Source organism: Podarcis gaigeae (genome assembly GCF_964106915.1).
Source record: "Podarcis gaigeae genome assembly, chromosome: 10".
NCBI classification, from domain to species: domain Eukaryota; kingdom Metazoa; phylum Chordata; class Lepidosauria; order Squamata; family Lacertidae; genus Podarcis; species Podarcis gaigeae.
In genome coordinates, this window is record NC_139686.1 from 22,889,941 (window position 1) to 22,917,915 (window position 27,975).

At 43.6% G+C, this 27,975-nt stretch overlaps 1 protein-coding gene across 1 annotated transcript; it reads right to left on the reverse strand.

Annotated features, from left to right (window-relative positions):
* Positions 1–218: 218 nt before the first annotated feature.
* SVOPL (SVOP like) lies at positions 219–27,962 on the reverse strand. Its single transcript, XM_083700551.1, has 17 exons — positions 27,670–27,962; positions 26,884–26,945; positions 25,752–25,891; positions 24,375–24,466; positions 22,284–22,382; positions 20,352–20,423; positions 19,396–19,520; positions 18,052–18,115; positions 17,260–17,385; positions 16,679–16,807; positions 14,663–14,736; positions 11,224–11,435; positions 10,212–10,323; positions 5,499–5,580; positions 4,243–4,332; positions 3,219–3,332; positions 219–393 (listed from the first exon to the last, which is right to left on the reverse strand). The coding sequence occupies exons 3-17, from the start codon at positions 25,828–25,830 to the stop codon at positions 382–384; spliced, it is 1,482 nt and encodes a 493-aa protein (XP_083556677.1). The 5' UTR covers positions 25,831–25,891; positions 26,884–26,945; positions 27,670–27,962; the 3' UTR covers positions 219–381.
* Between the last annotated feature and the right edge of the window lie 13 nt (positions 27,963–27,975).

The following is a 27,975-nucleotide window of genomic DNA, read 5'->3' on the forward strand; positions in this document are numbered from 1 at the left end:
ACACACAGAGCGCCAACACCTACCTGAGGAACAGAAAAATTATTTTAAAGTGTTTACGTATCTGCCATCAGTGGGCTTATACAGCATGTTCTGTCATGTGCATATAGTGACTTGAATGAATGGGGGACAAGACATTTGCACACATTACAGAGCCTTCTCAAGCCTGGATATAGCATGGTGTTGGGCACATTTTTTAAAAAACAACTTACCACACGGGGTACAGTTCCATTTATTTTTGCAGAAGTTTATTAAAACGTTGTAAAGACAAGAAACACCTTTTTTTGGAAATGTGCATGGAGAAAATCTCAGTAGCTCTTCTGAGAAATAGGCTCAAATGCATGAAATGTAACAGAGCCCTCTTGGGGTTTTCCTCTTTCACCTTCATTTCCTTTGCTAAAAAGATAAAAACAGGTGTTAAGAATAACAGGTCTCCATGACTTACCTATGCAAAAATTAAGTGGTGTCAGCTTTGCAATCAGGATTAAATGCTTCTAATTTTTTTAGTCCAGTGCCCACTCAGCCACCATGTAGCAGCAGATACACCTATCTAAACTTGCTTCCTTGGACAAATGTCCCAGTGCAGCAACCACTGACCTACAGGAGCTTGGCACCCAGGTTCCCTCCAGCCTTTTTGTTTGTTTGTTTGATTTTTTCCATTCCACTGCAATCTACATACACAGAAACATTCCCATTGGATGGTACTGGCTGCCTTAAATGGTTGCCTGTAGCAAATGTTCCATGTGATACGGCCCCTCCAAACTATATGTTGGTTCCACGGTTGTTAAATCACATTGCCGTTTCATGAAGTCTTTCTCAATGAATGATTACATATGTGTAATCCACCCTTGGAGTCTTTTTCTGCCAAAGAGCAAGGGGGAAATGCCATAAAATAATTATACTGTTGCCAAGGCATCTCTCATTTACAACCTACGTAGCATTTTTTTGTATATAAAAGCAGCAACACATATTTCTGTGTATCTGTTCTGACGTGGGCTGTTTGAATTTTGTAGAAGGAAACATAACAAGACAATAGCTTTCCTGAAGCCACCCATTCAGTTAATGAATCAATGCAAATTACATAAGATCTTCAGTTGAACCCATTGGCTTCTAATGCCACACCTCTCTCCCAGGTGTAAAGAACTGATGTTTCAAAGTGGAAAAGCTGGAGACAGCTAGCCAGAAATTGATCCAACTCCAGTGGTACCTTGGTTTTCTAACAATCCATTACGGAAGTCCGTTCGAGTTCTGAAATGTTCAAAAACTGAAAACAGGAAAACTCAAAACAGAAGCCGTGTTTCCTGTTCGACTTCTCTGAGGTACGTTCAGAATCAAGGCATTTACTTCCAGGCTTTTGGCATTTGAGTTCCGAAATGTTCGACTACGATGGTGTTTGAAAACCGAGGTACAACTGTGCATGGATAATGGCCTCTCTTTTCTGCTGAGATTCTGTCTGCATTTATTAGCTTAGGTGCACATCTGCTTTGAAATGCGGCTTGCCCAGGTCTGTAGAACGTGGTGGTTCTACAACCACCAAACCATCTCCAAATATTGTTTAATAGCTTATTAAATGTTCTTTTCTCTGCATTGCTGCTGCATACCAAGCCAATTGCAGATGAATTAAAGCTTCGAAGGTTGTGCAAGAGACAATTTGCCGCTGGTAACAGAGGGTAGCATGTAGAGGCCTAAATGAGATCTAAGTGGTACGTAAGGAATGAATTACCCTAATTGAAAGCGTGGTTTTTATTCGCAGTGTTAAGTTATTATAAATTGGTGGGAGGTGTTTTCTGGGTCACTGGGTTAATTATATGTCATTCCTTCTTATAACAAATTATAAGTGGCCTGGTGCCTGTCAGCTTAGTGTAATAGCCACCCACAAACAAGGTAGGGCTTTTTTGTGTATTTGCTGGACTCCTTATGATATATTCTTTTAAGGGCATGATTTTTTTGTTAAGAAAAAGCATGTAAAGAATATGAAAAGAAACCGCACACACAACCCTAAGCCATCCAAGGATGTCGGTGACTTCAACAGCCTACACAGTGTTGGGGGAGGGGCAGGAGAAGAAAAGGGAAACAGAAGAAATTTGTCAGTTGAGTGCCTAACAACTTATATGGTGTCCTGGACACAGAATGAGGCACAATATGATAATCACTTGTAGGGCTAAAAAATCCCTCCCTGCACTGTACTGAGGTTTTGGAAGAGAGGAGAGGAAAAGAGAGACCTTTTCCCATTGCCAACCTCCAGAAACCTTGATGTAGCAACAATACCCTTGAATTTGAGGTTGGCAGGCAACTCCAAAGCCAAGATTCAGGAAAGGGTGAAAGGTGTATTTCTTTGTCTCTTCCAGGCTGGCTTGAGATCTCGACAGGAGCATTCTTGTCAGAAACTGGGGATATACTACATATCATTTTGCTGCAGGCCCCACTCAATGATTTTAATTTTCCCAATAACTCACTTTGCTGGTAATTATTATTAATTATAAACATACAGAATATTTCTAGACTGTCTTTCATTACTGTGTTTCAATAAACAATTACAGGGCAGTATACAGCAAGTATACAGTCTTTAAATATAAGAAGGCATGTTATGCTACAGAGACAAACAATCAGTCACCAACACTCCTAAATATCATAAATAGCTTCACTGCCTTGGTTCCTCCCAAAGGCCTAAATTATTATTCTTGAATGACACAAATTGGAGCTCATCAGGCTTGCAAGCTGTAATTTGGAAATCTCACTGGTCCCAGTCTGAATTGGGGCAGTTATTGGTGTGCACCTACATCAATATATCCAAGCAGTTAGTCTCTTAGCTAGTTCCCTTTGCAAATAGATTGGCCTTGCTAGACTGAGTCAGTTGTAATTATACAACCCAAGCCCCCTTTGACTTATGATACAAATAATCACTCCTATTTTGGGGTCTTTTGGGTCTTCAAGTTCCTTCAGGTAGGCATATGGATGGCATAAAGGTTATCATTTGCAGGAGTGGACTGGAGGACATTCAGTCAACAGGATGTGGGAGGAGTCATCCTGCTAAGCAAACGTCCTCCAGTCCACTCTTCAAACAGAAATTCACGGTAAGACCAATTTCCGTTGCTCCTGAAGTGGAGAGGCCTCCTATGAAACTTGTTTGTTTTTCATAAACAAAGGAAGCTGCCGCGGTGGCCTTCGGCAGTGCAGGAGCCTGCTTCTGACCTTACACTACGGAAGACGGGTTTACCAACCTGAAGCGCTCTCCCTCTGGTCTCAATGGGCAGAGTGAAAGCAGAGACAGCACACACGATACAAACAGAAGCGAAAAGGCAAAGGGCTCCCAAGAAAGAAGCATTCATGAGCACCTGCAAAGAAACAATGTATTAGTGCAATGCTGCCATGCAACTTGGTCAAATGCTTTTTTTTTAAGCCCATAGGATTTCCTTTCTAGCTTTCTCAAAGTTTAGCATGTTGGCGAACAATCCAGTGCAGAAGCCTTTAAGAAAAGCCATGAAGCCTATCCAGTCCATCATCCATGTCTCACACTGGCCAGCCAGATTCCTGCAGGAAGCCCACAAACAGCACTTGACTGCAACAGTACTCTTCCCATTTGAAATTTTCAGCAACTGGTACCTGCAGGCATACCTTTTCAGGCTTTAATCTAGGATTATTTTAACATATATGGTGATAGATAGTGTTGCGACATGTAGTTGTTGAGAATACAATAGTTGGGAATACAATTGTACTACTCTAGCTTAGGGCCCCTCTAGACATCATTTTTTAATTGCATATCCATTATTATTTGTGCTCGTGATGCTATGGGGGGGGGTCATACATAATTCCTCTTTAAATACTGTTTGTGTGGCAAAGGTTTCAGGGCGGCTATACTACTTCATTTGCAATCAGTGCACAGCTCGTTACTTGTAACTTTTTATACTATGAATATTCTGGTTTGTTTTCTGCCCCACTTTTGTTGCACCATAGCCCTTCCAGGCAGGGTAACATTGGAAAAGCATCACAGAACAACTAATAATGGAGGATAAACACACCACTAATGCGTCAAGAACTTATTGGGGAATACACCTGCACTAAAACAGCAGTCTGGAGGTGCCCTTTGAAGATCCTCCAAAAGCAAGAATAGCTTGACAATGGTCAATATTAGCTTTGGTATCATCCTCTTATTTAAAAATGTGGATGAGAATACACATGAATTCAGGTCAGAAACCAAAGAATCAAAACAATATATTTAAGTAACTTTATTGAAAGTCATCTTACCTGGGCTATAAAAGGTGCCACCATAGCACCAATACGACATACAGAACCACTAGTGCCAAGGCCAACAGCTCTCATGGTAGTTGGATAAACCTGTAATACAGTAATATATAATTCAAGATCAGATCTATAGTATAGACTGGAGGAAAGGGAAACTGGGAAACTGGGAAACTGTCAACCAAGCATCTATTGTGGGTCCCAGAGATTAGGTGGCCGTTGACCCCGAGATGATATCTGCAGAAGATTCTATTGACAATCTTGTAAAAGATACTGCTTTTAAAAATGTTATTTGGCAGAATCCAGTCAAAGGTAAGGCTTAAAAAAAAAAGCCCCATTAATTTAAATGAGAAAATACAATATGCTTAATTTTTGTGCCTATTTAGTTTACAAAGGCTAATAATGAAAGCAATGAAAGCATTACTGTTTGGAAATATAAAAATGTTGAATTTTACTTGGTTATTGTTTTGTTACTTGGACATTTCAACTATTTTTTGGGACAGCAAAAAATGATAAAATGATAAAATATTCAATTTCAGGTTTCCAGACGTTGAAAGAGATTTTTTTGCCTTAAACCCCCCCACAAAAAACTAATGTCAAAATCAGCCTCAGCTATTCACTTCTGGACTTCAGATATGCATGAGAACAGGTGACTCAAAGTGGAAGATTATAAATTATTCCATACTTATCTAACATAGATATTCCTATGTCAGCCTGTGAAGAACAGAGAAGCATTTACTGCCAAGCAAGAGTTGGTCTGAGGTGGTTCTTCTGCTGCACACCAACTTTTATGAGCTGCTAAATCATTTAGGTTTGTTCATGTATGCAATATAAGCATACAATGCTGTGTTAAATCACAAAAAGGAGTGGTACTGTAGTAATGTGTGGATAATACTATCCTTCATTGGTAAGCATGGCGCTGTTTGTTCAAGCACCACCGCCTTTACTCATTAAGAGAGGAAGTATCATTTGGTCAAATCCTGCTCAAGCATATCAACACCATCCAAATCCCAGGAATTGAACAGAAATATTTTTAGCTGTGCACTGCCTACTTGCTCCTTCCAGCTACCCAGCTAAGGCTTCAACCCGATACTTACTTAGTGTGGGAATCTCATTGGATTAAATGATACTTACTTCTAAGTAAATATGCACTGAGCTGAACTGTTAATCTACATTTCCCATTTATTATGAAAAGCTATGATGAGAGACCTTTGTTGTGTGTTCCTCCCCTTCCACAATTCACGGCTTCAAAAGCATCTCACCTCCGCTGTGTAAATGTAGATGGTGTTGAAATTTGCAGAGACCAAGGCACGCAACATGAAGAGAAAACCAATGAGGCCCGAGCTGGTTAGAAAAGGAAGAAAGAGGATGCATGGGGAAATTCACATCATTATCCAGCATTTGATTTGAAGTCCTTGATTGTACATCGTACCAAGAATTCCATAAAGGGGGATTTTATATGAATAGCTTCAAAAGTGGTGACCCTTTTCAAAGACAGCACGCAGGAGAGAATGGATGCTTGGAGCAGCTGTGCGCGGGCACCCTTAGAATAAGCAGAGCCACTTAGGCACTCCCACGGCAAGTAATGGTAGTTGTGGTGCCCAGAAAGTCTGTTTGCGCCTGGATGAGAGCTGGGAGGGAATGGAGAGAGAATGGGAAGGATCCTTCTGAAACGCTTTAAAAAGATTGGAAGCCTTTTTGTGGGTCTAGTCTGCTCCAAGGGAACCCTGACATTTCTTGTTGCTTTTTATGCGTTTTCAGATTCAGAGATTAATTCAGGGATGAGAAGCCTACAGCTCTCTCGATGTCGCCAGAGCTGAAATTACATCAGTCTCAGCATGGCTGATTATCAGGGATGATGGGAGTTGTAGTCCAACAGCACCTGGAGAGGCCCCACAACTTCTCTGTTTTAATATGATCTAAGCTGCCTGTGGTGCATTTAAATGGAAGGTTGGGATATAAATAGTTTATATAAATAGTTTATAAATGGAAGGTTGGGATATAAATAGTCTGAGGCTTCCTCAAACTTGGCCCTCCAGATGTTTTCAGACTACAGTTCCCATCATCCCTGACCACTGGTCCTGCTAGCTAAGGATCATGGGAGTTGTAGGCCAAAAACATCTGGAGGGCCAAGTTTGAAGAAGCCTGGTTTAAATAAATACGTAGCTTGCAGTCTTATCACAAGCCAATCACACACATCCCTGGCCATATACTACTAGAATGTGTGATCAAGGGTCTCAACAAAATAACTGGGCTCAATTAGATGCCTTATAATGAGTCAGAACATTTGTCTATCGCTCGGTATTGCCTACACAAGGCTCTACTTCAGGGACTGGCAAAGGCTGTCCAAGTTTTGAGACAGGATCCTCTCCCAAATGGGAATGCCCCTTCCGATCTTCAGGAGGAGGGGGGGTTGTGGGATCACGACCCGCCCACACTCGCTCTCGCGAGGCTGGCGTCAGCCTCGCGAGAGACAGGGATTCCCCCAATTAGCATACCCTGTGGCGCCAGCCAATCGGCTGGTGGCAGGGGCGGGCCTTCGTAGGGCCACTTAAGGTCAGGGCAGCCCCTGGCTCGCCCCCTTTCTTCCCTGGAGACGACGCGGTGGTTTCTTCCCTGGAGACAACGCGGTGGTACTTCAGGGACTGGCAAAGGCTGTCCAAGTTTTGAGACAGGATCCTCTCCCAAATGGGAATTGAACCCAGGAACCTAGAGCATGCAAAATGGATGTTCTGCTCTGAGCAATGGCCTTTTACCCTATGTGGCATCTTCTCGGGAGTTTCCAGAAGATACATGCTGTCCTCACCTAGAGTTTATTGTTCTTTTTACAAAAAAGTTAAAACAAAAATAATGAGCGAAATCCTTCTGTAAAAGTGGCAAGAGCTATATCTAACAATGCTACCCTGAAAAATCCTGGTTACATAAAGAAACAAAAAACAAACACACCTTGGAAAGGGCTTCCTAAAAGAACAAACGGTTGGCACCACCCTAGTTTCCTGGCGGAGTGCATTCCAATGTGCTCACCGTGTGCCTAAACTCTAGAACAAAGACCTGGATGTTCCAAGCGCCAATGCAATCCGACTGGTTTGAATGAGCCAAGTCACAAGAGACGCATACATTTGCAGACAGCGCATAAAACAAAACAAAAAAAGATATTCTAGCAGATGGGCATTTGCTGCTGCCCTGGTCCCTCCACCAAATATGACCTATCCTGCATCCCAAATCATTCCCAGAACCTCCTAGCATATAATGTATGGGGTGTTAGGGGAGGGGTAGTAGATACTGCATGGGCTGAAGAGTTTCAGGGCGGTAAACCTTTGATGTCAGCTATGGTTTTCCCAGTAGTGATGTATGGAAGTGAGAGCTGGACCATAAAGAAGGCTGATCGCCAAAGAATTGATGCTTTTGAATTATGGTGCTGGAGGAGACTCTTGAGAGTCCCATGGACTGCAAGAAGATCAAACGCATCCATTCTGAAAGAAATCAGCCCTGAGTGCTCACTGGAAGGACAGATCCTGAAGCTGAGGCTCCAATACTTTGGCCACCTCATGAGAAGAGAAGACTCCCTGGAAAAGACCCTGATGTTGGGAAAGATTGAGGGCACAAGGAGAAGGGGACAGCAGAGGACTAGATGGTTGGACAGTGTTCTCGAAGCTACCAGCATGAGTTTGACCAAACTGTGGGAGGCTGTGGAAGACAGGAGTGCCTGGCGTGCTCTGGTCCATGGGGTCACGAAGAGTCGGACACAACTAAACAACAACAACAAAAGCTTTGATGCCCAATGCAGTTACTCAACCCTCTCCTTAGAAGAAGCAGAAAACCAATTAATAGCTATATATCTCCAGCTCTAGCTCTGCATATATATAGATATAGATACCTGACTCATCTGCACCACTGAAACAACATAATTCATTTTTGTGTGTGACATATTCTCTCTCTCTCTCTCTCTCTCTCTCTCTCTCTCTCTCTCTCTCTCTCCCCCCCCTCTCATAATAACATGGAGGTTTATTGCAAGCTTATGTAAGTCAAGCAATTAACCAAGATTAAAGTCTTGGTATTAATCAGCTGGTACACTTTGTTCACCCTGGCATCCTCAAACATCCTCTGCTGGCACAAACACCATTCATTGCCAGGAGCTGCATGCTGGAGCAAAACTGGTTTGAAGTTCACGCTGCTTTGTCACATAATTTTTACATTAGAGTGGCCATATTGACTCAGCCCATAGTTTAGGCTCACTGCCTAGAATAGACAGAGAAACTATAAGCTTCCTAGAAATTGCATGTAAAGGTACCCGTGACCATTAGGTCCAGTCACAGATGACTCTGGGGTTGTGCGCTCATCTCGCTCTATAGGCCAAGGGAGCCGGCGTTTGTCTGCAGACAGCTTCCGGGTCATGTGGCCAGCATGACTAAGCTGCTTCTCACGAACCAGAGCAGCACACGGAAACACCATTTACCTTCCCGCCAGAGTGGTACCTATTTATCTACTTGCACTTGACGTGCTTTCAAACTGCTAGGTGGGCAGGAGCAGGGACCGAGCAACGGGAGCTCACCCTGTCATGGGGCTTCAAACCGTGACCTTCTGATCAGCAAGCCTTAGGCTTTGTGGTTTAGACCACAGCGCCACCCACGGTCCCCCGCCTTTGCTGTAGGAAACTGTAATGTATATTTATTAGAAGGCAAAACTGGACATTATCAAATGAAAGTTTCCAAACCAGCTTTCGTTGAGCTAATGGAGGTGCAAGAGGCCCTTACTATAAAGGCCTGCCCACATTTGAGCATTATTTGAACATGACCGGAGGTGTCCACACCTGCACTCATTTGTATATACGTGGCAACTTTGGTCCTTTCTGGTCATACCACCAGGCCTTCTCCCTACCTTAGTTTCTTCCCCACAGGTAAGGAAGGAGAAATTCAGTGGAAGAGAAGGAGAAATGTGATGTCAATCAAGTGATGTGTACAAAAATGTGTTTATTGGGATAAAATGTGCTTTAATGTAAAGTGCATATATTTGGTGAAAACAACAGACAAAAGTGCTTGCAAAGTTGTGTCTGTTGGGTGAAATGAGCACCCAAAAGCTGGTGAATTTTCATGAGCAGTTGTTTTTAATCACAATCCAATGTAGAGATGTGCAGAGAACCAAATTGAAGAAAAAATGAGAAGCTGAGGGAAACAAAGATTGACAGATGGGCCCATTGCTAGTTACAGGGAAAGGCTGTGAGAAGGAGGGGTTCTTAACCTCTTCCAAATGTGCCGGTTTTCCTCAGCAAAGTCCCCCAAGGTTATTCCACGGCCCTGTCTAGGCTTACTTCTGGTTTCAGAAGTTAACTGGGGAGAAAATTAACTAAAAACAACTGAGGGGTTGCTGTGCAGGGGAGAATTGGCAGGACCTGGCCTGCTGAATCTCTTCTGCAAATCCTCTCCTACATTAGCATTGAGAACCCTGAGTTTCCCCCATGAATTATAGTTCTGTCACATTTGTAGGTGCACCAACTCCAGGATTCCCTACGTTTGGTGACCTCCTGCAACCCTCAAGATGCCAGTTACAGTCAGCTGGAGTCTGCTAAAGTTCTAGATCAGCCTTTGCCAAACTGATGCCCTCTGGGTCTGATGAGCGCTGCAGTCAAATACATCTGCAGGGCATCAGGTTGGCAGTGGCTGTTCTGGATCAAGCTCCCTGCGGCATGCTATGTTGGTAAGGAAGCACATTGCTGAGTTTCTGCAGGCGCCGGAAGCATCCACACTGCAGATAGCTCTTGCCATCTTTAACCCTGACCAACTAGGAAGAGTGTAGTTCCTGAAACAGGTATGCCCATTCTGGTAGGGAGGGGTGAAAGTGAGTTGCATTTTCAGAATGAACCGACTAGCACACAGAGTGTAGACATCACCGGTGCAGGAAAGGTGTGAGGTGCAGTGCAAACAGGACTGTTTAAATCTTACTTTGCACAGATACACACACCACCTGAAAACACTTACGTTGAAGTGCATATATTGAGCAGGAGGAAGAACACGGCAGTGCATCCCATGGTGATTGTCAGGCTGAGACGCCTTCCCAGAAAATTGATGCCCAGAATGTTTAGAGGATTTACTGGAAAACAAGAAAGGGGAGAGGGGAGAACGTCAGGCTGCAAAATCAAATGACCCGACTGAGCTATTATGCTGTGTTTATACCTGCCTCACTCCAGCCTCAGGGGAGACACTTTCAACACCTACTTGCTTTATTACTTCTCTGTGATTACTGGGAATGTTTTGGACATACAGTGGTACCTCGGGTTAAGAACTTAATTCATTCCGGAGGTCCGTTCTTAACCTGAAACTCTTCTTAACCAGAAGCACCACTTTAGCTAATGGGGCCTCCTGTTGCCACTGTGCCGCTGCTGTATGATTTCTGTTCTCATCCTGAAGCAAAGTTCTTAACCTGAGGTACTATTTCTGGATTAGTGGAGTCTGTAACCTGAAGCGTCTGTAACCCGAGGTACCACTGTATATACCTCACTACCGGAGTTAATGCAGGGGAAAGGAAAAGTGGCAAAAGGGCCACAGATTTATTTTCTTGAAAGCTCATTAAGAAGAGAAATGGAGACATGGTCCCAGTCACAGTGTCTCTGGCCTAATACTGTGTAAGGGGGGACAGTACAAACTTAAACCAACAATGCTCTGGATTAAAAATGGCCACAACTTTATTGCATAGCCAGGCTTTTAAGCGTTGCAATGATTAGTGACAATAAAAAGTAAATTATCCCTCCCAGTACACTTCCTAAGATTCCTTTGTGTGGGTCTGTAGCTCCTGTTCTGAACAGAGGTGGGGAAGATGTAGCCCTCCAGATACTGTTGGACCACAACTCCCATCCTTCCTGACTGCTGGCCATTCCGGCTGGGGCTGATGGGAGCTGGAGTCCAGTATTATCTGGAGGGCCACAGCTTCCTGCCTCTGCTTTAGAGATTTCCCCGCATCCTGTTTTTAAATAGATAGAGCAGGAGACGTTACATGCGATCTCTCCAATTGTGCTGATGATCATGATCTGGTAATCAGAGGGGGCGAAGTGATGACAGAGGCAAGGGCTGTGGGTCTCCTCAGAATAATCCCCCAATTCATCCCCTTTGCTGGTTTCTCCTCCCCCTGTGGCACAAACCAGATTCTTCTCCAGCAACTCTGCGCTGGCCAGGATGATACCATAATAAGCAAAGGATATCCCAAGCCTATGAAAAAGAGGGGGAATTGTTAGAAAGGAGAGCAGCCGAGGGCATTGGTGACAGCATTTCAGCCAGTTAATAACACGCAGAGCTTGACTACTGTGGGATCTGAAAATAACTGCAATTCATAAAACAGCTCTGTGCTACAATATGGAAACAAGGCCTGCTATTAAATTATACCTCTGGAGCACTTTTCAACAATTACAAATAAATCCTAGTTTCATTGAAGTAGATGCCAAAAGGGTAAATTCTTCAACATAGTGAATATTTCACGGATGTTCAATATCACCACCTGAATGAAGTATTTTAAAGGATATGAAGCGGAGGTTTGGGGAACAAACATCACAACTAGAAAGAGACCTGTTAAATGATGTCTAAAATGTATAATATGTGATTGGAATGGGAGACAAAGGATGAACAAGTGAAATCTTCAGTGATACACTGGGCAATAGATATTGGTCATAATAGAAACTGAAGCATGGGAATGTTTATGGAACGTGGATATAAAATTTACAGCATGTTATAGTTTAAGAGAAAACTATATGAAAATGTTTTATAGATAGTAGCTAACACCTAGTAGATTGGCAAAAAATGTATAAATCCAAATCAAATATGTGCTGGAAATGTAAAGAGAAAGAATATGTGGTGGTCTTGTAATAAGGTTAAAGCTCACTGGGAAATGATATATAATGAACTGAAAAAGATGTTTAGGATAACATTTATTTAAAAAACCCCAGAAGCTTTTCTTTTGGGAATTATGGGATCAAAACTACCTAAACAGTATAGAAATTTATTTATGTATGCAACCACTGCTGCAAGAATGTTATTTGTCCAAAAATGGAAGGAAGGAAGAGGTCCCAATGAGAGAAGAACAGATACAGAAGTTAATGGACTACGCAGAAATGGTGAAACTAACCGGGAAAATAATCTGAACATCTGAAGAAGTGTGCATGCACACAAGAGCTTATACCCAGAACAAACTTAGTTGGTCTCTAAGGTGCTACTAAGGGGACGCAGGTGGCGCTGTGGGTTAAAGCCTCAGCGCCTAGGACTTGCCGATCGAAAGGTCGGCGGTTCGAATCCCTGCGGCGGGGTGCGCTCCCGCTGCTCGGTCCCAGCGCCTGCCAACCTAGCAGTTTGAAAGCACCTCCGGGTGCAAGTAGATAAATAGGGACCGCTTACCAGCGGGAAGGTAAACGGCATTTCCGTGTGCGGCTCTGGCTCGCCAGATGCAGCTTTGTCACGCTGGCCACGTGACCCGGAAGTGTCTCCGGACAGCGCTGGCCCCTGGCCTCTTAAATGAGATGGGCGCACAACCCCAGAGTCTGTCAAGACTGGCCCATACGGGCAGGGGTACCTTTACCTTTACCTTTAAGGTGCTACTGGACAATTTTATTTTATTTTTAATTTATATCGAGAGAATAAGAAATCAAGATAACATTTATTTTTAGAAAGGAATAAAAATGGTTCATTGAGTATTTGCAAACCAATTGTTAACGGATTAAGACATTGGCAGGATTAATGAAAAAACCTTCAGTTTCAAAAGGAGGGGAAAGCAACATCCAAACACCCAGAAACATGTTGCCCTTCCCTGCTCCTTGCTTGCACAAGGCTTTGAATGTGCTAGCGGCCTGAAGGCAGTGATGGGCTGGATGAGACAGACATACTCTGGGTGGCTGGTTCTCCAGCCCAGGAATCAGGAGGGCAACCTGTTGCGCTCCCCTAGAGAAACCTATGGCCTAAAGGAACAGATATGTAGCCTGAGAATGCTCCTCAGTTAAAATCTGTCAGTAGAGGACCAAGTGTTTTGGGTGTCAGGAAGTGCTTACATCCATCTCCAGCCGGTTTAGCTGGCTATGGCCATTCCTGGACAGCCTGGTGTCATGTTCTGGTGACGTCCCACTTGAAGCACTGCCATATACTCTGTGTGGGCCTGCCCTCAAACATAATCTGGAAGCTACAGCTGGTGCAAAATGCAGCTGCTGAGTGGGGCAGCAGGTTGGGACCATGCGCTACCAATCTTAAAAACATTGCTCTGACTATTCATGAGCTACCAGGTGCAATTCAAGATGTACAAATGCTTTGGGGCCAAATCACTTTGAAAATTGCCTCCCCCAATATCAACTAGCTCTGGCCTTAAGATCCATGTGGGGAGGGGGAGTCTTGCTGGTGGTTCTGCTGATGGGTGTGGTCCAGGGGACAGGGCCCACAGCAGGGCCTTCTCTGTGGCAGCTCCCCATTTATTACAATTCTATGGTTCTATGAAATTCCCACCTGGGTAAAGGTGAAATGTTACATGCAATGTCTATGTATGTGAATCTATCTATGCATGGACATATAACTCTCTTACAGGTTTACACTTCTACATGAAGACTGTATAGCACATCAGCGCTAAATGTCTTGATCATTAGACATTGAATAGTCTATTGGAGCAGAATTTTGAACATATGGCCAGATTGGCAAAGCTTCTGTTCACATGCCAGCATGTACTGGGGATTCTACCAAGACGTAAGTCCCTCTTCTAGTTCTCTCCACCCTGAAACCATGAGCCACTTTTTAAACAGATGAACAAAAAAACCCAACTTGAGCAATGAAGGGACTGGGAGTCCGATGACAGGTTGCAACACTGCAAGAGAAAGCAAGCTCATTATGCCCCAAATGCATGGACAGGTTTGCTGTGTACATACCACTATGTCTCGCAGCTATAACAATGCGTTTAGCAGAATTCAGAGTGTGTGGGCATGTGGGCATGTTTAAACAGCTAAATGACATGTCCAACAGAGTAAGATCATGGACTGAATTTCTGGCAAGCAGCGATTGCACTGTAATTCTATACAATAGCACCACTTCAATGGATCTAGACATTTACAAGTGCTTCTCATACAGTCTTATAATCTGTTTTGTATTCATCTTTTATCCACATTTACTTTCCCAAATTATAAAAGAGAGAGAGAGCAATAGATTTTAAGCGGAATGTCATTAGCTGCAATTCTGGTCCCTCTGCCTGCAACACAGAGGCAGCTGGCAGAATATAGTCCTTTTCATGAAATGGGGGAAAAGGGGGAATTGTGAGTTCAATTACCATAACCAATTTTCTCCCATTCTGACTGACTAGTTTCTGAATAATAGCTTTGATCCTTAGGATGCATCTGAGCCTACTCCCTTGACCGATTCCATCGATTTCAATTTGCTTACGCATTGTCATCTGAAAGAAGCAAATCAAACACATTTACCATATAATCCATATTTGCAAAGTTGTCCGTAAGTATTTGGGATCCATTAGGTCTTTGAACCTACCCCTTCTTTCCTGAAAAGAATGGAAAAGGAACAGCATGAAACATATTGGGAATATGTGGCTGAAGCCCTGAACTCTGCAGTTCTGAAGCCCCAAGCTTGGAAGCAGTTTCAGGAGTAGAGTCCATGTCATCTAGCAAAGTGGAAAAGTACATGGAGGATGTATCTGTCAACGGCAATTAGCCATGACAACAAAATATACAGAGGTAGCATACTTTTGTATACCGGGTGCTGGAGACAAAGGGCAGGGTGTCAGGGAATGGCAGGGCTGTGAAGAGTTTGTGGCGGAGGCAGGGGACCCAGGCAATGGGACCAGCGATTTATGGGATGTGCAAGGCAGGAGCCAGGGGAGAAGGGCAGTTTGAGGAAGGCACACAGGACATGATGGAGGAAAAAGGGATGGTTCAGGTGAGAGACAGGTCCCACCATCTCCTAGAACTAGGAGGGGCTTGAAAAGGGAAGAACAACAATGACTTCCCTGCAGAAGGACAGCATGTAAGCCAGAAGAGGGGAGGGGCCCTACTGTTGCCGCAACTGCTCTGTAGGGCTCAGACCTGTGGGCCGCTGACTAAAGGCTAGAAGTAGTAGTAGAAGAAGAATTTGGATTTGATATCCCGCTTTATCACTACCCAAAGGAGTCTCAAAATGGCTAACAATCTCCTTTTCCCTTCCTCCCCCACAACAAACGCTCTGTGAGGTGAGTGAGGCTGAGAGACTTCAGAGAAGTGTGACTGGCCCAGGGTCACCCAGCAGCTGCATGTGGAGGAGCGGGGAAGCGAACCCGGTTCACCAGATTACGAGTCCACTGCTCTTGACCAATACACCACACTGGCTCTGTAGAAGTGTATGCGTGTTTGTGGAGCACCAGGGAAGCTGCTGTGTTTCTCTTGCACTTCTTCCTCATCTGGGATTGGCCCTGATACAGGGGAAGGACATCATCTCTGTGTCCTGTCTGTGAGCACCCGGAATAAAGCTAAATAAAACTAAGAGCCAATGAAATTGCCCTAAATCAGCGGTAGGAACCTTCCCCTCCCCCAGAATGCCACTGATTTAAGTGAGAAGTCGATTGTGGGCTGCAGCCAATGGTAGGTGGCAAGAGGGGGATTCTCTCCCCCTCTCTCTGCCTTCCCATTTCCCTTTCCCATACTCTTGGATACGCCATCTCTGTGGGCCACATGAAATTATGGTGTGGCCGGCATACAGCTTGTGGGTCAATTTCCCCCAATCTATTTTCAAAAACAAAAACAGACCACATCTTTCAGTGGGTGGACAATGAGGACTAGCACGGTCTAGTCACACATTTAGCATAGCCTTCACTCCAGATGCTTTGAACTACAACTCACAGCAGCTCTGCCCACGCTGGTTGGGGCTGATGGGAGTTGTAGCCCAAAAAGTCTGGAGGGCATCAGGTTGCCGAAAGCTGGCTTAGAGGATATGTGAGGCTGCTGACATTCCATGTTTTTCCTTCCCTCACCCTCTTCCTTGTAAACATATAGATTGCTTCTGTGTGTCTGCATTTGGAACAGGAGCTGGCATGCATTGCTGGTTTTTCCACCCTCAGATAGCCGTATCCGATACTGCAAAGTAGGTTAACAGTGTTAAGGAGGAGGAGTTTGGATTTGATATCCTGCCTTTCACTCCCTTTAAGGAGTCTCAAAGCAGCTAACATTCTCCTTTCCCTTCCTCCCCCACAACAAACACTCTGTGAGGTGAGTTTGGCTGAGAGACTTCAAAGAAGTCTGACTAGCCCAAGGTCACCCAGCAACTGCATGTGGAGGAGCGGGGAAGCAAACCCGGTTCCCCAGATTACGAGTCTACCACTCTTAACCACTACACCACACTGGCTCTCCTATACAAAGGAAGGAAGGAGGACATAAAAGGGTTGAGTACTGAGAGGAGCTCCTTGTCTTTTGTCATCTGATCAGTCTGTACAATGTCAGTATTCTGAATCTTACATCAGTGGGTTCTACCAACTTTCCTTCAGGCATAACAGATCGGTTCATCTTAGCAATCCACTGCAGCGTTGCAAGAGCAGCTTTATCATTCCCACAAGACACATTATAGCGAGCGGACTCGGGGATAAACTGCAAAGGCAAACCGGTTAGAAAAGTTAAGTGGCAGAGCTTCTAGCATCACCTTGCACGTTACAGCCTTTCTGCCAAGTTCTTACTAACATAAAGAGCAGATTTTACTTACTCTTGCAAGCTTATAGAACTCACAGCAACATTAATACAAAGACACTGTGTTGGTCAATTCACACCACACTTTTCCCATCCACGTGAGCCATCCTAGGGCAGGTGCACATGGGGATGAGCATGGATCACACATAATTAGTCAGAAGACATCCTGGCAAATGTGCTGCTATGATCATGGAAATTGCTGCTATATCCACAATTGCCAGACCACATAGGTTTGTCTGACTGGACACAGCCAAAGACTGATCAGATCAGCAAGCAAGCTCAGGCATTTTACATGAGTTAGCCCACAGCGGAATACAACTGTGTATACTAGTAACTTGGTTGTAAGTCTTCCAAACCTTAAATGCTAGGAGGAGAACAATGCCCGGCAGAGAGGCAATTCGTATTAGCCACCGCCACCCAATGGTTGGGTTAACCACTGACGCCAGTCCAATAATTAATAAGGAGCCTGCCAACCAAAACACCTGTCAAATGGGGGAAAAACAGAGGTTAAAACACAAGGTGACGGGATTCTCTTCTCATTATTTGTTTTAGCAGCCGTTCCACTCCACACAGTCACATCAGCATTCATGATTTCCTTCAAGCTGCTGTTGCCACATAAAATATTATGAAGCAAAGAGATTTAGTTATGCGCTCTGGCTTCCGACTGGGAAACTGTCAATACGGATTTTGATAAAGTAAGCAATGTACTCATCAACTTGGCCCTGGAAGGTTGAATGTCAGCTGCCAGACTTTCTCAGAATGTGATATATGGAGCATCCAATTTATTGGAGAATAAATTTATTCCCTGGATAAAGGTGCACACATTTCATGATGCAAAGGGTAGCAACACAGATAGACGATGGAGCTATTTCACAGACAGAAGTAGGAAATTGTGCAATTCTGGGGCAGGTGGAAGCCTTATAGAAAACACAGAAAATCCTGAGGTGTTTTTTTCCGTATTGAGTCTTTCAAATTTGAGTTGGTGCGCATGTTCAAAAACCGGCCTCATGTGACACACCTGAAGACAACCATAGATGCAAATATGCCTGCAGTCACCCAGACAGCACAGCTGTGAGCCAGACTGAGCCAAAACAAACTTGCAGCAATTTCCACATTTTGTTTTTCAGTGAGCATAACTTCTAACTTACCTGCGATAACGGCAACATATAGCCTCGGTATTTTGTAGGCAGAAATTCTGTTTTTATTATAAGCCTGAAGAGGAGGAAGAAGAAGAAGAAGAAGAAGAAGAAGAAGAAGAAGAAGAAGAAGAAGAAGAAGAAGAAGAAGAAGAGAGCAAAAAAAAAAATGTTATAGAGAGACAAAGAAATATATAAACCATATCCAAGTTTATTTGCATAGTTCCAGCTGGCCCAAGTTGTGATTCTGTGACTGGCAGTGCCTGTTCCTGCATTCTGCTCACTTGGTAAGCAATAGCTAGATATGTATAGGAAGATAGCCAGCATCACTCCAGGCGTTCTTGGGCAGCTGATTTGGCTTGCTGCTGATGTCTGCTCCCTGGACCCTCACCCACTTAAAAAACAATTATTGACCCAGCACTCCGAGCAATGCCTGATAGCTCAACCTAGCCCTCCTTTCAATTTACCCCCAACTTTACTGCATCTACAGTGCTCCTATCAGTCTGGGGCATTGTGCGAATTTAAAGATGGCTAGACCTACTCAAGCCCTGTCGTTAGAGCTTCCAGTATAGCCAGAAAGTCCATCACAGACAGGAATGGACCTCGGGGTCTCAAATTTCAGTGGCACCCTGTGCAATGCCAAAATTTGGTGCACCCACCTCTTGCATTCCATTCAACATCATAGCTGCAGCATCCCTGATGCCCTGTACCCAATGCAACCAAACCAGATGTGATCCCCTAAATTCTCTGCTACAGTACACCAGAGGACACTTTGCCCAGGGCAAACCTGTATATGAATTACCTAATGCACCAAAAATTCACAGAGAGATGATATGGGGGAAGAGCCATAGCTCAGTGGTAGAGAATCTGCCTTGCATGCAGAAGGTTCCCCATTTAATCCCTGACATCTCTGAAACCCTGGAGAGCTGCTGCCAGTCAGTGTAGGCAATACTAACCCTAACCCTATCACTTGTCCTGTGTCCAGAAGGCATGGTTTTCCCTTTGCCCCGCTCCTTTCCCAAGAAAAACCCGCTCTTTAGCTTTAAATCGGAACAAATGGCAATCGGCAGAAACCCAATTGCCATTGCTCCGATTGAGCACTAAAGAGCAGTTTTCCCTGGGAGAAAGCAGCAGGATGAGAGGAAGTGTGGATAAGCCCTCGGTACAAGGTAGCTTGTGCCTCACTGCAACCAGAGATTCCCAGAGCAGCTGCAGACCCAGAAGCACCTCCCTAACCGCAAAACTGAGTGATCAGCAAGTACATATTGATATGGATAATCTGTCTTCCCGGTGTGGCGTTCTCAGCTGTCATCTGCTGATGCTCCTACTCCCGTGCTGTTTGCAACACAACATTACCCTTGAGCATGGCCAGAGACTCCGCATCCCACCATGGTCCGGAGGAAGACGAACCAGATATATGAAGGGGAAAACGATGTCAGCAAGGAGAAATAGGCTCCCCAAATGAAAGAGATGAACAAAATCTGAAAGGGCAGACAGAGAAAGGAGGTCAGCTGACACCCAAGCAAAACTCCACACTGGCCATTGAGACAGTATTGAACTGTGCTGATTTAATGTTGCCTAGGGCCACCCATCCATTGTTCAACATTTTCAGTTGTACAATAGCCATGGGGCTATTTAGAAAACATCGGAAGGCAGCCCTGGGTAGGGAAGGCTTGGGCATCCCAGTCAGATGAGCTCAGTACAAATAATAAAATTATTATTATTCTTATTATTCTTATTATTATTATTATTAGTGGAAAGAACTAATCATACTTGCCGCAAATTATGTGGGTGCTGTATTTCCTTATACTATTCCCTCACTACGAGAAGTGAGGTTACAGGGAACCAGGCAGAGGGCCTTCTCGGTGGGGGCGCCCGCCCTGTGGAACGCCCTCCCATAAGATGTCAAGAAAATAAATAACTATCTGACTTTTAGAAGACGTCTGAAGGCAGCCCTGTTTAGGGAAGTTTTTAATGTTTGGTGTTTTATCGTGTTTTTAATATTCTGTTTGGAATGGCCCAGACTGGCTGGGGAGGCCCGGCCAGATGGGTGGGGTGATCACATGGTTTGGCTGCAGAAGGCCCCAGTTATAGTGATCCTAGACAGCATAGCATGAAAAGATCTTGGTCTGATATGGTGTAAAAAAAGGATTGCAAAATAAATAACTTACTTCCTATGTTGGTTGGGAGAAATGTGTCCTGCTACATCTCTACATGTCAGGCTGGTGTTAAAAACACAGAAGCAGTAAAAGGTAGCGGCAACTTTGCCTGGCTTTAAATCGGAGACCCAACCAAGGCAGAGCATCACTTACTTTCCAGCGGCCGTATCTATCAGCTAGAACTCCAAAGATGACACTGGATATCATATAGCCAAAAAACACCATCTGAAGGGATTGGAAATAAATGAATCTTGGTAAATTATTGGGCACTCAGACCAAAGGGAGAGTGCCATCTAGGATGGGTTTTCTGTCTCAAGCATATTGTTAGAAATCCTAACTTTGAACTTATACAGTTGTAGCTTGGATCCCGAATGCCCTGGAACTCGGACGTTTTGGCTACCAAACGCCGCAAACCCAGAAATGAGTGTTCCGGTTTGCGAACGTTCTTTTGGAACCCGAATGTCCACGAGGCTTCCATGGCTTCCAATTGGCTGCAGGGGCTTCTTGCAGCCAATCAAAAGCTGCGACTTGGTTTTCAAATGTTTTGGAAGTTGAATGGACTTCCAAAACAGTTTCCGTTTGACTTCCAAGGTACGACTGTATTTGCAAGTACTTCAGTGTTATGACTGCTGGTTTTTAATGCTGTTCCTGTTCCTCTTTTCTTTAATGCTGCATCTTTTCTTTAACACTCTCTATCCACCCAGCATCTGCCATCTAACCAGCTTGTTCTTTTTTGCATGTCTTCGGTTCATCTTAGATGCCCTTTCAGTGCCAGTTTTGCAACCCTCACCTATTTCTAAGAACCCCTTGAATATTGCCTCCAACCAACCATACCATCCCCTTCTCTTTCCTCCAGAACTCCTCTCAGCTTCAAATTCATGTGTCTTAATTCTAAATCTATCAATTCAGCCTTTGCCTGTAATTTACTAACATCACGTCTTCGTAGGTGTTGTTCAATAGCAATCTCTCAACCAGTTATTGCATCCTAATCAATCACTTCCTTAATTTTCTCCCTGCTTCCTCTTGTGTCTGAACCTCTTTCTGAGCCTCTTGAACTTTTTATCATCGCTTTTAATTGCTTCTGATACTTCATTAATTTTTCCATTAATCTTGAATCTCTCTCATGAAATAGCTCCTTAATGCTCTCTTCTCCTTTCTTAGATTTCTCAGCGTCTCTAGCTTATTTTCTCTTAAAATACTTTTTCCTCTCTCCAGTCTTCATATTTTTTCATTCATTAGAGAAAATGTCCTTTATAGCCTCCATTGCCACCTGTATCTTCCCATACTCTCCTCTATCCAACTTTTAATCTTTTTTCTGTCGCATTGTAAGAAAGTCAGATTTCCCCTTTGTATTCATATCCATATAATTAAACTTCCCAGCAAATTCTTCCATATTCTACTAAACCATAATGCACATACTGAACACTCATTTAATCAGTTAATCAAATTTCCAATCACATAATCACTTAATCAATTTTCCAATTAGTATATGTAAAATGTCCAGTGTACTGCGTAATCAAAAGAATTAATTTTGACTACAATTCCTTTCTTAAATGTTATCATGGAAGTTTATCAGCATTTTAGTGCTATTTTCTCCTAATACAAACATTTCTGCAAACAATTTCCCCTAATACAATGCACTTTGTATTAGGGAAAAACTGTGTGCAAAATGTTCTGTATTAGGGAAAATTGTTTGCAGAAATGTTACACACACACACACACACACACACACACACACACCATAACTATTATATGCATTTTTCTACACATTACTTGCTTGGAGAATTAAATTGCAATATTTGGAGAAGTGCAAAGGATGGCTGCATTTCAGTTTGCATATTGCTTCAGGAACTGTGAACTGAAATATTTTTTTCTTTCCCTCCCTAGAGCATAATGTGAGAATTGGACCAGAAAGGATGTTATTATTGACATATCAAAATACACAGGGGCAGGGAAGAGACAACACAAATGTTCCTAGCTAGATGGTTAAAAATACGATGGCTTTTCAGTGGAGGGAAATGCTTTTTCTACAGCTTCTTTCCCCACCTTTATCAACCTAGAAGAAAAGTAAGAAATTCTACTCACTGTTGTCACTAAAGCCACTTGCCAGTTTCCAAGTTGCCACTCGCAGCGGATGACAGGACCCACCACAGCAATCAACATTATCTCCATGGCCTCAGCCACCTTCAGGGATAAGCACATGCAGTTACCATATGTTTTTCGTGTATAAGACGCCCCCATGTATAAGAAGCCTCCTATTTGGGGGGACTCAAATTTAAGAATTTAAGAGATGGCTCAGAGTTGTTGAGCATTTTTTTGGAGGGGGATTGCCAAAAATCGCTCACCCGCACACAGCGCAAAACCCGCCTCTCGTCTGTCCCCTTGCCGCCAATTGCCAGCCCAATTGCCACAGTGTCAGCCAATCAGCACCAGGCCTTGACGCAGCAACCAATAACAGGCCCAATAGCTGCTGACAGCCATGGAAGCAACCAATCAAATGCCCACCCTATGCACTACCCATGTATAAGACGACCCACACTTTTTAGCATAATTTTTAAATTAAAAAAACAGTCCTATACACAGAAAAGTACAGTAACCTTCCACCATTTCAAAGACAATAAAAACAAGGACTTGCTGATAACCCCCCAAGTTCTCATACTGTCAAGCTTCACTTGAAGGAGTAGAAGGCAAAGTGACTCCACCTGCTACTGATCAGCCTTCTTGCTCCTGATGAGAACCAGCTGGCTCCAGCTTTCTTCAGCGGGGTTACCATCCTTACTCAGTTGCTGGAAACAAGATTTGTCCTTCCTGACCAGACCTTGCTGCTTCTTGCTTCTCGTGACCTTGGACCCTCAGCTTTCTTGACTCCCAGATCATCTGACTACATGAGCTGAGATCCTCCGGACCTTAGAACGGGACTGAATCTTGTATACGGACTCTGCCTTCAGGCAAGTAAACCCCTGAGACTTAGCTGGTTGGCTGACTTCTCCCTCCACTGAGCTCTGCCATGGCTGGCAGCACAGGACTGTGACACACACTAAGATACTCTGCCTGAGACCATCCCCATCACAGCCTTCCCAAAGCTGGTGCCCTTCATTTCTTGTTGGACTCCAACTTTCATCAGTCTCAAGAAGCATGGCCAATGGTTAGGGATGATGGGAGTTGCAGTCCGACAACATCCAAGAGAAGGCAGCAGGTTAGGGGTTAAGACTCAGAGTTCCTGATTACTAGAGAAGGCACTGTGTGAGGTCACTTCCCTTAAGAGTTTGGATTTGATATCCCGCTTTATCACTACCTGAAGGAGTCTCAAAGCGGCTAACATTCTCCTTTCCCTTCTTCCCCCACCACAAACACTCTGTGAGGTGAGTGGGGCTGAGAGACTTCAGAGAAGTGTGACTAGACCAAGGTCACCCAGCAGCTGCATGCGGAGGAGCAGGGAAGTGAACCCAGTTCACCAGATTACGAGTCCACTGCTCTTAACCACTACACCACAGTGGCAATCCCTTGAATTCTCTGGTGGGGAAAAGGCAGAGGGTTTAATCCTTTCTACTTCCCCTTGTCTCAAAACTCAGCCCCTTTCCCACCATGATTCTGAGGCAGACGGAAATCTCTCTGGTCTCCACTCAAGTAGAGACTCCATTTTTGAACTCGACTATGTATTTTATAATCTAAAAGTAGAATTTGCCTGCCTTGTTTCTGTTACTGTTGGAATCCTCAGGCTGGATAATTTGCAATAAAGCTGCATAGCCTAGTCCCAAAGTTTCCACTTTAATGCCAGGCAGAGGGCCTTCTCAGTAGTGGCACCCCCCCATGGAACACCCTCCCTTCAGATGTCAAGGAGATAAAGAACTACACAACTTTTAGAAGACATACAAGGCAGCCCTGTATCAGGAAGTTAATGTTTCATTATGTTTTTTTAACATGCTGTAAGATGCCCAGAGTGGATGAGGCAACCCAGTCAGACGGGCAGGGTATAAATAAAATGATGATGATGATGTTGATGATGATGCAAGGGATGGCATTTTGAACTTGGCTGACTAATTGTTTTAAGTTTAAATGTTCTGCTCACACACATGAGTAAGTGGTCAAAAACCACCTCTCAAATCCGTATGTTTTATAAAACTATTCTTTCAAAATGTTGCACATAGATGAATATTTTCAGAATCAGAAACTTACACCTGTGCTGCCCATGATCAAAAAGAGTGCAATGTGAAACCTCCCAAAGCCAATTGTTTCTACAGCTTCTTCCACCGTAAACATTTTCTGCTCTAAAACGTTAAGAAAGAGAGGCAGTGTTAGTAGTAGTAATGCCACTGTTGTGGAAGTCTTACAGAACACCCAAGCCAAGAGGGTAAACAAGAACTTTATTGTCTCTTTCCAGCAAGAACAGAACAGCAACAGGAAATTCCTGGCTCCACCCCTGTACAGCTGAGTCTAGTGCCACCTAGTGATTAATCTATATATAGACACTATCCACACAGAGTCTACAGCCTTACAAAAGAGAACTGGCTTGCTATCAAGCTGCTGTGTGAAACGATCAGGAAAGCCCTGGGAGTTTTCAAGAGCACAAAACGTTTTACTAGCTTAAATGGAATTAGATCTTTTAGCTGCCAGAATCTTTGAAGATTAGGGAGGAGGAGAAATCAGTAGAATCGCCCTGGGGGCAGAAAATAGAGCCGAAATGAATTTGGAAAGGGGGAAGGATCCTGAGGCAAATTCTAACTCAATTTGCTTGCAAAATTTGAAATGTGTATTTCCCCACAACTGGTTCTCTCTCTCTCCACCCACCACCTCAGTTCTCAATTATGGACACTTTTATCTAGGGATGCTTGAGCAATTTAGCCTTTGCAAATTGTCTGATGAAATGACCAGATTTGTACTTCTTGGATTAATGTGCAAGCCAAGATTCAGCTGTCTACTGGATTTTGCTCCTTTCTCAAAGTTGCAATGCTGGTATTGATAACTTAAATACTGTACATCAAAATACATATTTACATATACATTTTGGGAGGATCTTTAATTATACATTTATTTATTTTTACAGAAATGGAACAAAAGTATGGGTTAAACATGGGGAAAATGTCCCAGAATAGAAAGAAACAGATCTACCAACTCCTGTTTTTGAATTTAGAAATTTTAAGTACTGAATTTAGCCAGTTGGTTGATAACATTATTTCCTTGGTCTTATTTGTGCAAAATGTCATTTCAGATTTAGAATGAAGCATGGACAACTCCACACTACAGAGGCATGAATAAATGTAGGGGAACTCAGACCACCAGAGGAGTGACTGAAGCTACCAGTGGACTTGAGAATCAGACGTGATTTAGTCAACAACATCCTTCCTCAATGGTTCCTTCCAGATGTTTCGGACTACCACTTCCACCAACCCCAGCAGATCAACACACTTAGCACACCTCTTTGGGAAACAATAGAAACACAACTCTAGAAGGTCCTCAGCTGCAGTTGTCTATCAGAACTTGGATGGAAGGTTAGTCAAAAACTGCAGGCCTCTTGTGGGTAGAGAAAGAAAAGAATGCCCAGAAGTAGATTACCTATCTTTGGCTCCTGTTTCTGAGTTCCCATTTCCTCCAGGGCAATGTCACCCGTTCCTTCTTTCTCCTTGTCATCCATCTTCAAATTATATTAGTATATTGAGGTTTTGGCTGGATAATGTATTGGTTTCCCTTTACAGCTAAAAAGGAAGAGGAGGGTGATGGTAAACCAACATTTCACAAACTGAATTTGTGGCATTGGTGCTTTAAATGTTCATAGACTGCTGATATTTATTGAATATTAAGTGCATTAAGGTCCCAAGATTCAGCCCAGGTTAGCTCATGAAGAGATGCATACTTAGATATAAGGCATATGTTGGGGGGAAAGGATGTCCCCCCCCCCCGTCCTTGGCAGTTGGTGACATAGTTTATGTCCCAGGTTAATCTCTTTAGTATACCCCAGGCATAAGGAGGTGTGGCAAGATTTGTGTCTCGGCAATCACTAATCATATAACAAGTATCTGTATTATTATTAAAATTTGTATATGTATCTGTTTAAGCACACTTGATCTCTGAGCAGTGTGAGATTCCAGGGGTTTACCCACGGTTCGGTTTCCTCAGAATGTGCAACTGCGGAGACTGTGGTGTCATTAGGATATATGGTTTTTTACACATATATACATCCTGAGCCTACAGTTAGAGGGGTGTGCAGCATTAACACCCCAAAAGGGCCTTGCTTCCCCCATAGCCTCAGCTTTCAACCCCAGCAGAAATCAGGCATGGTTCTTGACTCTTGGCTGCCCAGCCTACAGCCTGCTTCTATCTTCTAGCTCACAAACCTCAACTCCATCTTTTGTCTTTTTAATAGACAGTTGAGGGAGGGAGAAGGCCCGACCCATTTGCTTTCTGGCACAGAGCCACTTCCTTTTTTTAACTTTAGTGACCCAAACTTAGAGGGTCATGGCCAAGAAGCTGGTCTGGCTGTTCCAGCAATTGAATCCACTCTGGAATTAGAAGGCACTCGGCCATACTGCCTTCCATTTCACCAAACTTACAACAACAACGACAATCCTATTGCAAAGAGCAAGACCCAATTCCGCAGCTATTGCAGCTGTGCATGACACAAGGCAAGGCGGGCACAGTTTCTTCATCCTTGCCTCTAGTGATAGGAATAAAAGAAATCTCCTCTTACCCTGGGAGCAGGGATGGGCAGCTATAGATCCTCGACCCCTTCAGACTGGTGTGAGGGGTGTTCTGGAACATGCCATTGATAGAATAGTACATTAGTGGTGCATTTATACTGGACAGTCCACACATAATTCTACTTTATTAGTTGTTCTGTGATGCTTCCCCAGCATGTTCGCCATCTGGATTGGGTACTCTTTTGCAAAAAACATCTAATGCATTAAGCACAGTTTGAAAACGAAGTCATCATCTCCCCTCCCTCCTTCTGCCTTGGGCAAGAACAATAGCAGGTTTCTTATAAAATGATAACTGCATGCATGTTGGTATAATTTGAAAACCTCGCAGTAACTGAAGAGACAGAAAATGACAGCAGGAAAGTGGGAATGTGGCAATGTTTAGTAGAGGTTTTATTATTTAGGATGCAATCCTGCACCCAGTTTCCTGGGAGTAGGGCTCATAGAACTCAATGTGATTTAGTTCTAAGTAAATATGCACAGGATTGCTAACAGCCATTCAATGCTTAGTTAGTTACATTTTTTTAAAAGGAACAGAGGGAGATCTTCATGGTTCTCTCATCCTGTTTAACATTCTCCCAGCAGCCTTGAGAGGTAGGCTGGGCAGACAGATAGCATGTCTGGCTCAAACTTCACAGTATTGGTTTGAATCCAGCTCTCTCCAGCACGCTAACCAGTCTGCCACACGAGTTTATTAGTTAATACTAAGTCCTCATTTGTTAATTGAACAACTGTTCAAGCACCTGACTCGTTCTGCTTCCGCTGTAAAAGTTTCTTACCTTTCAATTACCAAATGGAGAAATTTTGTTCTCCTCTTCTTTTCAAATACACACCTTTTCGTGGGTGGATTGCGCTTGCTGCAGCTTTGTGGTGGCTTTCTTCATAGCCTGAAGTACTCCGTGCTTTAAAATCTCTGCCTCTTGTCTTGTGGGAGATTTCAGGTTTAAGATTTTTCAGAGCAATTATTTCCTTGCCTTTTTTGAGAGAGAGAGAGAGAGTGAGAGAGCAGGTGGCTATTACACCTGCAGTATCTGAACGAGGGTATAATCATAGGCTACGGTTATCAATTAAAGGAAACACACTTC